The sequence below is a fragment of the Oryza brachyantha genome, chromosome 12 (genome assembly GCF_000231095.2).
Source record: "Oryza brachyantha chromosome 12, ObraRS2, whole genome shotgun sequence".
Lineage (NCBI taxonomy): Eukaryota > Viridiplantae > Streptophyta > Magnoliopsida > Poales > Poaceae > Oryza > Oryza brachyantha.
In genome coordinates, this window is record NC_023174.2 from 1589053 (window position 1) to 1602090 (window position 13038).

At 39.2% G+C, this 13038-nt stretch overlaps 1 protein-coding gene across 1 annotated transcript; it reads left to right on the plus strand.

The window, feature by feature from the left end:
* The first annotated feature begins 5702 nt into the window (after positions 1-5702).
* On the plus strand, positions 5703-8992 carry LOC107305349 (BTB/POZ domain and ankyrin repeat-containing protein NH5.1). The gene is made up of 2 exons (XM_040529486.1): positions 5703-6486; positions 7536-8992. Exons 1-2 carry the CDS (start codon positions 5956-5958, stop codon positions 8490-8492), a joined length of 1488 nt encoding a protein of 495 aa, XP_040385420.1. The 5' UTR covers positions 5703-5955; the 3' UTR covers positions 8493-8992.
* Positions 8993-13038: the final 4046 nt, after the last annotated feature.

Here is a 13038-nt window from a genome sequence, read left to right on the forward strand (position 1 = left end):
ATCAAAAGGATTCATGGCTTCTTGCTTGCGTTATCGATTCAATCTTACGTATGAACAACTAGTAGTATAGCTCGATCAGGTGGTCTTACCAGGAGCAGGGCTTCAACGTTGTTGCAGATGCTGAATTTATAGAAGCCCTAGATACAGATGCATCATGCATTCGTGTATGCTTGCTTGCTTCATAGCTTTGTTATTGGATGATTGAAGAGAACAAGAAAAGGTAGTAGTATTAATTTGTTGCTTATAAAATATGACCTGGATTGCAGGATTTGGATGTACATTTGCCAAGTTGTAATCCTGCTAAGTTCATCATTTGTCTTGCACGGAAGCATTTCTTGTTGGAATATACTTGTCTGTTATTACTCTGTTTCCAATGGATTTGTGTGTCGCTTTGTTTTTTCTTGTATGTATTTAGCTCATCTACGAGTAAGGAACAGCATAGCAGATCACTACTTTGTAGCCAATCTCCTTGGACTAAGGACCAAGAGCTATGTTTTGGAGTTTTGTGTAAGCTTCTAAGAAATATCCATCAGACGAGAAAATTGGAGATTTGTATCTCCAAACATAACACTTCGTAAATACGGATTTCCAAACATTGGCTTTGTGAAAATGGGTCTACTTCCAAACATTGGCTTTGTGTAGACCCATTTTCACAAAGCCAATGTTTGAAAACCCGTATTTGTGAAGTACTGTGTTTTGAGACCCAAATCTCCAATTTTCTCCCATCGGATTGATGGCTGCCGTACAAGTCGAATGCTGGACTCTCCTGTTATTGGCTTTCTCTCGACTGAGGCAACCTAACCTGACTGGCCCAATAATTCTTTGTGCTCCGGCCCATCACGAATACAACCTGTCTTCTCTTCAGTTTCTACTCTTCACGATTGTTTCTTTGCTGATGCATTACTGGTGACTGATCATTGCTTCATTAGGCCCCTGCTCTTCAAAACATGTTTAATATTTGTCAGCTCTCGGATACATTAGTACAGATAAATCTGCTGTTCACATTGGTGAGATTTGATATGTAGGGCGTTGCAAATGATATGCGTGCATGCATGGACCGAGCTAACAATAGCATCATTCAGATGAACAGCAGCAGTACTGCACTAGTACTTTCACTAGCTAACTTAATTTGTTTGTCTATGCAAATGAGATGATGCATTAAACTAAGTAATTGGTGGCCGCTAACTACACTAACAAAGAGTATTAATACATGCAGCAGCGGCTAACGACATAATTAAATGTTCAGCATGGCCAGCTTAATTGGTCTTGTAGGATTGCAGCTACCTATCCATACATGTTATACACTATTATACTGCATCCATATAGTCTCTATACCTTTTTCCTACCAGTATTATATTGTGTATACTGTACATCTTATTGTCTGCACATGTACTACTGTACAGTTGACATCAACCACTGTTGCTGGTCTCTCTGGCAAACAAGATGCTGAAGTAATGGAACTGAACAACCACTATAAAAGTGTGTTGGTCTTCTGTACACTTGAACTGTGGTCAAAGCATATATACCAGCATATATGCAGTTAACTATCTTCAGGTTCAGATCGATAAAAAATAAAACAACTCGTAGCTGCAGATTGCAGAAAGATAGATAGAGATCAAGCGAGCATGGAGTCATGGAGCAGCTGCCGGAGGCACGCATGCATGGACGCATATACTTTTGCACTGACGACCGGGAAAAAGCTAGCTTGTATAGCAGCAGAAGCTAGCTAGAAATTAAGCAGAAAAACTATTAGGTCATCTTTTGGTTTTTTAAAAGAAAAAGACCAAACAACGTATTTACGAATAAAAGTAATTTATAAATAAAAATTTTATATATATGTATAGCGATCTAAAAGTTAAAAGTTAAAAAAAAACTACGATGAAAAAACTTAAAATCAACTAAAATTTAAGATTAAAAATTTAAATTTTGGTATATAAGTATAAGAAAAAGCTAAAAATATACCTAATAACGACGTGAAAGATCTTCAGAGAACTCTAGCAATCGATCACGTACGGATCGAATTCTTCGATCTTTCTTTCAATTAAGTTAGCCGTGTACTATCAGCGTGCACCAAATTTAAGATCAACTGAACCAGCTACTATATGCAAGTATAAATCTGAGAGCATCCACTGTTTGCTCATAGAGATAGGCACGCCTCGCAATGGCAGCATGAAGAGGCAGAAAAGAGGAAAAAGGAACGAGGAGAGATATATATTTGATTGCTTTCAATGTTGTCCTGTTTTCCTATAGGAAGTCAAATAAATGTGCTCGCGAAATAATATACGGTCATTTAATCTTTCAAATAGGATTTTTTACGTATTTAATTAGAGGGAGACTACGCAACTGCATAATGCTTAAGAGCATCTCAACGTTCATCTATCACATCCTCTATCTAAAAATAGAGGATAAAAGGTAAGATTGAGCTCCAGCAGAACATCCATCTCATCCTCTATTTTTAGATGTCATCCATATTTAGAGACGAAACTCTATACTTGGATGTTCTCTTTCCATTCTCTAAAAAATATGGAGAATGTCCTATATAGATGATCTGCTAGAGTACAAACAGATATAGATGATGAAATTGTTTTAGATGATTATCCAAATGAAGATATGAATGATCAAATTTAGATGATCTGTTGGAGATGCTCTTAGAGCGGGATACGCTGATACCTAGGTAGCATGTCCCATTCTAACGGGATGTAATTTTCTAGCATTTACAGTTGAGGTGACATGATCTAGTCGCTAAACATATGACTTAGTTGTTTTTAAATATAGACTCTTAGGTTAAAAAACATTCTACATCAACTACAACTTGCTAATTATATTTTGAATTTCAGGCTTAAATAAATACAGTACAAAATCAAGAGTTCAAGATGGACAATATAATATTTATATATAAATTCCTAATTTTAAAAATAATTATATTTTAAAAAGGAATTAAAACTTAAGATTCCATTATATTAATTACCAATTATATATTCTTTATAACATGAATTTCCAATACAATCCACGACCATGATAATTAGATCCACCTAATCATGAATGACAATATTTTTCATGTTAAGACGACAGCTTTCTCAAATCCCAACTAATAAAACCGTAGAAGTATATAGATTGATTGTTCATGAAGAGATGTCTAAAATAGAATGCCATCCATTTCCAAATATACGTTTCGACACTGTTTTGGCTGAACTTCAAAACTTTAATTTGACAGTATACTTTTAAATATTAAGTTGATTACATCAGTTATCTGAATAGAATTAATTTAAAGTATTTGTGATCTTAGGAAGTAGTCCCTCGGTTTTTTTATTGGACGTCTACGTTTTATCATTCATCTTATTTAAAAATATATATATGTAATTATAATTACTTTGTTATAATTTAACTTTTTATAAAATAAACTTTAGGAATGACTTAATTTTGCACATTTTCAAAAAAAAATGAATGAGACGAACTGTCAAACATAAATCTAAAAGTCAATATATCAAATAAAAAAGAAGGGAGTAATATGAATTTCTCCGAATATCACAAGATCGATGAAATCTTGGCCACACCATGTCAATGAATTTGTAAAAATGTACGTCCACTAGTGTCCAATAAATTAATTAAAATATGCGTGATATTTATGTGTGCAATAAATTGGCGATAGCAACATTCGATTGGAATACATAAAATGGCACATACATTATTCTAGAGCACGAAAAACACTTGTTAATCAATTACTCCCTTTGGTTTTTTTATTTGATGTCACTGACTTTTGATCTATGTTAGACCTCTTGTTCTTTTTTCTTCGGAAATATGTGAAATTATAAGTCATGCTTATAGTTATTTTAGTAATAAATTAAATCATAAAAAAATAATAATTATGTAACATTTTTTAATAAGATGAATGATCAAATCTAGACAAAAAGGTCAATGATTTCAAATAAAAAATGGATGGAGTATTTTCTGAAAGCTTACATGTATATTTGGAAGCTTTATTTTAGTTGGCATGTTTATCTCCTCGATCTCCTTTAACTGAAAATAAGTAAATTTTAACTAACTGATAGAATGGCCAAAATTTTGAGGAATTCAATTGGAAGTTCTTAAACCTCACAACTTGGAGTTCCAAATTTGCAATTCAAATTGAAAAATTAACAAGAATGTTGGCACATGGAAAAAATACACAAAGCCATGTGGAACTGAATGCTTTGAGTCAGTCGCAACCAAACTTAGAATTTAGAACTTAATTTTAGAATTAATTTCGGGTTTATTTTTGTTATTCTATATACTTATCAGCCTTAATAAGCCTTTTGACACTTGATACTAGAACTACAGGAATCTTACATTAAGATTATGTCTTTTTTATCATATGTCTTAATTATAAGGTATCGTTCTAAAAACAACACTTGCTAAGCAGGTCGGCAATGGTGACATTTTGGGGCATGTCCTCATGCACGGATCAATGATGTCAATGTCCTAGAATTAATGTGGAACGGTGAAAGGAAATTAATTGGTTAGGCTCCCATCGTTTTGATTTTTAGAGGAACAAGTGAAAACGTATTTTTGCAAACAAAGAATAATTTATAGATAAAACTTTTATATACGTGTCTATAGCGACTCAAAACTCAAAAGTGAAATGTGTAAAAGAAACCATGATGAAAAAACCATAAAATCAAGTTTAAAATTAAGTTCTAAAATTTAAATTTTGACTTATAAACAGTTGCAACCGCGAAACGATCTCCATCTTAGTTGATGGTCTTCCGCAGTTCATAAATTGACCGAAGTGAAACAACAGCTAATGGCATAATCAACTTAGCCATCGGGAAAGGTTAATACCCACACGCAAACACAGTGCAGGGAACAAGCCACCGTGTGACCTGCATCGCAGCCACACACACCTACATGCATGCACCTGCGGCAGGATATCACCGATTAAAACATCTCTAAAAAATATTACGCATGAGAACGTCATCATCATATATATTTAACGACTGAATCTTGACAAAACTAAAACTAACCAATCGCAAACCCTGCCTTTACACTTCCTCACTTTATTGTCACAAGAAAAAAAAGTTATGTGCATTATGAAAATTGCATACAAACTGTACCACTCAGTTGCAAATATAATATTTTCTAGCATTTAAAATGAGCTCCAAAATATAACAATTATTACATCGATATTTTCTTTTCAACAAATCATGGGGCCTTATAATTTCGCTCATGCTCACGTTGAGACGCCAAATTTTGAGTTGGAGGGTTTTATTATATTTTATTTTCACCTTTCACTTTCACTTTTAGATCACTAAGAAACACATATAAAAGTTTTATTCACACGTTATTTTTTAGTTATAAATTAAGAGTTCCGGATAACCTTCGCATGGCTTCCATGACTAAGTTTTTCACACACTTTCTCTTATAATCCATCACAATATTTTCCTATTTGCTTCTATTGGCTTTCGTTTAACCTTGAGGCAGTATATACCATTTACTAGTGCCTATAGTGCCATTGGCAGATGGGGTCTACATGGAGCAGTGCCCTTGCTGTCAGCGGTGAAAATGCATGCACAGTTTACGGGCCACAAAATTCATGGACCATTGATACTGTAGGCGGAACAGTGCCACCATCAGCTGTATGCGTCCCCACCCACAAGCCGCTTGCCACAAAAGAGACGACGGGTACGCTGCCATTGCTGTAGCTGTAGCGCAAAGGGGATTGAATTGATAGGAGCCTCGCTTGCTGCTCCCCCTCCTCCGTTCTCTCGCTCTCCTCCACCCTAACCTTTTCCCTCTTCCTCTCTTGCAACAGTTGCTCCTACCTTGGTGTTGCTCCCCTTTCCCCTCCTCCTCCTCTCTTTGCTTTCCTCCTCCAAATCTCTCCAAAATCTCCTCACCTTGTCTTGCGCCCAAAAAGTTGGGGCCAATTCGGCGCCGCGCCGCCTTTTATCTGCTGCTGAGCTGCCTGCACATGAGATCATGAGCTCCGAGGACTCGCTCAAATCCTTGTCGCTCGACTACCTGAACTTGCTCATCAATGGCCAGGCCTTCAGCGACGTCGCCTTCAGCGTCGAGGGCCGGCTTGTCCATGCTCACCGCTGCGTGCTGGCGGCGCGGAGCTTGTTCTTTAGGAAGCTGTTCTGCGGCCTTGATCCGAACCACCAGCCGCCGCCGCCGCCGCCGCCTTTAAACTGGCCGACGACGGCGGGGGGCGGCCCTGCTGGTGGCGGGCGTGGAGGCGCCGGTGGTGGTGGTGGTGGAGGTGGAGCGCCTGCCACGCCGGAGCTGGTCATCCCCGTCAGCTCGATCCGGTACGAGGTGCTGGTGCTGGTGCTGCAGTTCCTGTACAGCGGGCAGGCGTCGGTGGCGGCTCCCAAGAGCGGGCCGCTGCCCGGGTGCGGCGCCCGCGGGTGCTGGCACACGCGGTGCGGCGCCGCCGTCGACCTCGCCCTCGACACGCTCGCCGCCGCGCGCTCCTTCGGCGTCGAGCAGCTCGCCCTGCTGGTTCAGGTAGTGGAAAAAAATTCAGGAGCACGACGTACGCATGGATCACATGCTGCAGGCTGCAGGCTGCAGCTGCAATTGAAATTCCTCTTCCATGTTTGCAATTCTTGGGGACTGCATGCTCACTAGCTACACTTGGTGTGATTAAGAGTACACGATGGTAGTTAAGCCTGGCATGATTGGCCTGGAGCATCTTTTGGTGACATTAAGATGGAGTCAGCAGAAGCAATGCTCAAGTTCTGAGCTGATCCTGCTGCATCCTTGCCTAGATCCCTAGGTTGCCCCTTTGCCTTTTTTTCCGATTACTGAGCTGAGCTGCATGATTCATGCACTACTGCCATTAACTGTGCTCTCTCTGATCCATGCCCAGTAGCTGCAGCAGAATCTAGTGCATGCCCAGCCCAGCCCGGCCTCTCCTCGATCATTCATCGCAATATTTTTTTAAAAGATTTTCCTGCTCTGGCGTTTGTGGGTGAGATGGGGTAGTGTACTGATAGGACTGAGTCGTCTCTAGTCTCTAACAGTCTCGCTTGCTTTTCTGCTGCTTCGCCCTTGCTGCTTCTGTCATCACTTGTCATGGAGCCTTCTGACTCATCTTTACTAGGAAGGGTCTTTTCAAGCTCTTGGTTGTGTCTGTCCGTCCCTTCCTTACATCACATCCATCCATCCCATTGCCATGCTTTCCTGATCTTCACATCATGAAAGCCATACATTTGCATTTCTAGGGTTTCTTGGAGATCCAACCCTAGCCACCCCACTTCGATTCTATCTGGGTTAGCTCAATCCCCACCAGGGCCTGCATCGCGCGTCATTTCCAAAAATAATTCTTGCATGCTGTTCTAACAAAGTACAGTTTAGCATCATGATGAATATATGCTGCATATCTCTGGCAGGCAAGCAGTGAAAGGAAGTACTACACAACACTAAGAACAACATTTCATGCTGTTAATCAGCTGAACTTGCATTTTGATGTGATTAATTAATTAATTAGGCATCTTGATATTAGTGGTGACAGTATTGTTGATTGGCACGATGCAATGTGTGTGCAAATGCAGAAGCAGCTGGAGAGCATGGTGAAGGAGGCGTCGGTGGACGACGTGATGAAGGTGCTGATGGCGTCGCGCAAGTTCGAGATGCAGGAGCTCTGGGCGACTTGTTCTCACCTCGTCGCGCGCTCCGGCCTCTCCGCCGACCTCCTCGCCAAGCACCTCCCCATCGATGTGGTCGCCAAGATTGAGGAGATCCGCTCCAAGTCGCCGCTCACCGCGGCGGCCACGCCGCGCTCGCCGTTCCTGACGCACCACTACCTCCCCATCAACGCGGCGTCCTCCGCGGCCGACCGCGACAACAAGATCCGCCGCATGCGGCGCGCCCTCGACGCGGCTGACATCGAGCTCGTCAAGCTGATGGTCATGGGCGAGGGCCTCGACCTCGACGACGCGCTCGCCGTCCACTACGCCGTCCAGCACTGCAACCGCGACGTCGTCAAGGCGCTGCTCGAGCTCGGCGCCGCCGACGTCAACTCCCGCGCCGGGCCGACAGGGAAGACCGCGCTGCACCTGGCGGCGGAGATGGTCTCCCCCGACATGGTGTCCGTGCTCCTCGACCACCACGCCGACCCGAACGCCAGGACGCTCGACGGCGTCACCCCGCTCGACGTGCTCCGCAGCCTCACCTCCGAGTTCCTCTTCAAGGGCGCCGTGCCGGGGCTCACCCATATTGAGCCCAACAAGCTCAGGCTCTGCCTCGAGCTCGTGCAGTCGGCGGTGATGGTGACCACGCGCGACGACGGTGCGCCTGTCGCCGGCGCCGGCGAGGCCGGCGGAAGCGACGGCGGCAATTTCCCGAGGAGTGACGCCGACGACAGCTTGGTGAGCCTGACAATGAACTCGACGCTCATGTACCAGGGCCAGGAAATGGCGGCGGCGGCGGCAGTGGCCGACGAGGCGAGGAAAAGCAACAACGGCAGAGGGAGCCCGTCCGCCATGTACTTCCCCAATGGCTTCGCATAATTAAGTAAAATTGTTCCCTATCTTTCTCTCTTCTAGTTGTGCTGAGATTTGTGGGGTTTATGGTTGACAAGATCAGAGAGACCAAATGGGTGTAGCTAGCTACTATATAGCTAGGATATATGGCCAAGAATTTAGTGGTATTTGATGTGGATTGTTCGATCTTCGCATGATTTATCGCTTGCGCAGCAACTGTTGCATGCTAATTTGTTCGAAAAAGTTTCAAACCCAGCAATGTTCATCTTGTAATGGAGCTGTCTCCAACAAAAAAAAAAAATCTTGCTCCAGCTTCAGCTATAGTAGTGTTGATGGCCTGAAGAAGTGAAGAGGATGCATGAGTTTAGCTGTTGGTGTTTTTACAATGTCTTTATGCAGTGCAGCTTTTGGCTACTGTAGTAGGCTTTGGACGATAGGAAAGCGGGGTGCAAGATCATGTGAAGGAATGGGGATCGAGTGGCATTCGACAAGGCGAATCTAGGTGTGCATGCAATTGAATGGCACAGGGTTTTGCACATGCATCTCTCCTATTACTGTGCACTACTTCATTTTCTCTTCAATATATGAAAATTCACCACACGGTACATATATATCATGGAGGATTGGACGGCCCGGATCGATCCTTTCGGATGACCGGCTGTAATATCTATCTACTGGTAAGGTCGTTTAATTTCTCCCTGTTCTGAAGTGCTCTTTAAGAATGGCTTTTTGATGGCATGCATGCTCTCCATCCTGTACTCATGTACAATTAGTACCTGCAGTACGTGATTTTTGTCCAACATGGGGCGACAAATTACCAAAATCCTGTTACAAGAGAGAACATGAACACGCTTGCATGACCTTTGAGGCATTGTTCTTCTCCCTCTCTTACTAACCTAATTCCATTTTTTTTCACGCGCACACTTCCCGAACTGTTTAACGTGTATTTTTTGCGAAAATTTTCTATAAAAAAGTTACTTTAAAAAATCATATTAATCTATTTTAAATTTTATATAACTAATAATTAATTAATTATAAACTAATCTATTACTATATTTTTCGCGCCAGATAAGTAACCATCAAACAAACGCGGCCTGAGTTGTATGCTATATAGAGGAGTAATAGTGTCATATATATACAATTGATTGTGTGGTAGTCAAACATGCCTATGCACTTTTCTCATTTTATTAAAATGTGTAAATATGAGTATTATAGCCTTCCTTCTATGTAAACCATTTAAATATGTGTAAACATGCCTATGCAGAATTTTCGGGAGTTAGTAAATGGTGGTGGTGGTGGATTCATTCACCACCACTACTTTTTAATTAAAGGAGTGTATATAATTAAAATGTAACCATGTATAGTCACTAACAACATAATTTCGCTACTATACCCTTGCATGAGTTCGATATAATAGGAAACTACTCGCTTCGTCTTAGAATATTATTAGGTGTCAAGAGTTTCTTGGAAAAATGAAGGTTGAGGTGAGAAATATATGCATTTCCTTGGGATAAAAAAGTAGGTAGAAAAATTAGATGGGGACTGTGACTGTGAGCGGTTGAGATGAGAAGATATGTAAGGATGCTCTTATAATCTTGGACAGATTTCAGACTCTACATGAATGTTCTTATGTTTCTGGACAATCTGAGAAACCATGATATCGATCGAATTTTGTCACCAATTAAATGGGATACATTTTGAATAGGATCTGTTAATGCAACACATGCTTTGTCAAGTCGAATCAACAATTTCTTGGGGGAATACAAAATTTGACAAGAAAATGTATGTGCGCGCTCGAGAGAAATAGTTGCACGTATTGCTGTAACTCAACCTAGATTGTAGGTTCCTACTATTTGAAATATAGTGTATATATCTGGATTTAATGCAATAACACACATGTGTATGCTCGAAAGAATAATGCTCGTTTATGAACTTGGCACTATTGATCATCCATGTTTCCATTTTGTCGACCATTAATAACTTTCTAAGTGGTTACATTACAGTTAATTAAAGTTGCGTGTATATAGTAGTTAATATTTATAGCACAACACACAGTACTAGCTAGCATGGCATGCTCTAAGTATATTTTTTTAAAGGATGAACAATAAGAGCTAAAAAATAACTAAATATCAAATAACAAATATTTAAAACTAGAGGGTGTATTGTACAGCACACTGGAGTACATTGTGAAATTCTTATTGTCTCATATACCCTCGACGTATGTTAAATATATGACGCTATTAACTTTTTGACACGCGTTTAACTAGTCTTATTCTAAAATTTGTGTGAAATATGCAAAAAAATATAAGTTACAATTAAAATATACCTAGTAAAAATTTAATCATCACAAAATAAATAATAATTGTATTTTTTAAATAAGATAAATAGTCAAACACATATAAAAAAGACAACAATTTCATATATTAAAATACGTACGGAGGCCGGAGTATACAACAAGGATATTTGTTCTCAAGATAGAAAAATGGAAGATACGATAAGAATCTTATCTGTTCCTTTTACTAACATATAGGAGTAGTACCAATGTTTTTTTATTTAATTTTTATACATAAACGAGATCAAAATAATAAAACAATATACATAAGTAGTAGTCTTATCTTTTATTATTATTATTATTATTAATTTGACGACGAGTCTCGATCGTAAAATATAGCTATATATAGCTTTCGTTATCTAAAGTTAAAATATATATGCACATTTTAATTTTATTTGAGTTTTCATGAATAGTGGAAAGGTGCACATTCCCCATCCGTTTTGTGGTTGCAACTTCTCTATCTCATTGGGTAGATTATATATTATTTAGACAATTTTGTACACTATATGTATATGTTTGTGCCTAATTCTGCAGATGACATATATGATGTACACAGGTACTCATACAATTATGTCACCGAACAGAGGACCTGTACCAATCACATGCACACAGAACCTAGCCTTCATCTCAACGCTTCAGAATTTCCTTCTCATTTTTTTCTCATAAAAAGTTACTCCACCCGTTGTAAAGTATTAACTACTTATATCATTTTTAAGAGTTAAGGTTATATTAGGAAAAGAGACATGGCTCGTTTAGATGAGAAAACAAATGAAGAAATTAAATAATAGATAATTGTGATTGACTGCTAAACGTTCTTTAGGCCAGATTTTTCTCAGCTTTTACGCGCACGCTTCGCGAACTGCTGATATATTTTTTGTAAAAAAATCTATAGAGAAGTTCATCGTCTCATATTTATAAACTAGATAATCTTTCATCAATAATCATTAAATACCTACCACAAAATCAGATAATTTTTTATCAATAATCTTTAAAAGAACACATGTGGTGTAACTTTAATTGTGTGTGGAATTCTCTTCATTTATGCATCGAGACTTTTACAAGGGCTATTAGAAATGCACCCAGTAGTAGGGAATCGATCACGTTACTTTTTTAGGATACTTTATACCTTGTACCGTTGACGGTAATAAAGTAGTGAAAACTAAATGTAATAATATATTTTTAAAATTTTATGGGTATTTGAAATATTTTGTCAAGATGTTGCGATGGAAGCTTTACATATTCATATATTTCAAACTAACATATGATTTATAAATTTATCATGCCATTATATATATCTTACTTCCCATTTTATTCCCTAAAAGTTTTTACTACCTATTCTACCGGGTAGAAGTATAACATAATCAAATCGCCCAATATACCGCTCAAAACAATACCACTAATACAAGAGAGGTATCAATTCTACGGTTTCACTTACATTTTTCTCTCTAAAACCCTGTAGAGAAGCAATTGTCGGCGATAATCACATAGAAATTGCACAAATTTTTTGAGAAAAATCATTGCAGTTGAGGTGGTCAAACTGCATGATATTAAATGATAATCATCCAATATTGGGTAATTATCATGGTGATTTTAGCAGTAATGACAATCACGGTTTTACTATAAAAAACCACGTAATATGTCATGATTATCACAATATACCACCAGGATTTTTTAGATTTTTTTAAAATAAATTCTTTTGATATTTGTGAAACAAAACCATGGCATATCTTTTATCGTGTCCATGGGCTTGTGTGATTATTACGATAATCATCACGATTATCGTGATAAGTGAAACGATTTGATCGGTTCCTTCTCATAAAAGTGAAATTTTTCTGGTATTCCTTAGGACTGTAGGAAAAATCCTTAATTACGAGGGATTTTGTGAGATATATTTTACTGTGGCCTCTATGTTATTTTTTTAGTTATCATAACTCAATTATACGTATAATAATAAACTACCGCCAATACAGTATACACTATACAGTCCGCCTGCCACTCAATTCTCTGTGTACATAGTTCATGTCAGTGCTATATATACGTGTCGATCGAGCATATGGGATGAGTATATCCAGCCCCTTGCCTTTTCTCTCCAATTATGTCCCTTCAATTTTTACTGCAGATATATATGTCCGCATGTAGGCATTGCACTGCAGTAGATTCCTTGGAGAGCTCGGCATGCATGCATGATATCTTAGCTTTAATTTTTAGCAGTGACTCAGCACCAGTAAAACTGGTAGGTTA

Coding starts and splice junctions, on each gene's coding strand:
- LOC107305349 (XM_040529486.1), top strand. CDS start 5,956: ATGAGCTCCGAGGACTCGCTCAAATCCTTGTCGCTCGACTACCTGAAC. Junction 6,487..7,535: donor AGCTCGCCCTGCTGGTTCAG/GTAGTGGAAAAA, acceptor GTGCAAATGCAG/AAGCAGCTGGAGAGCATGGT.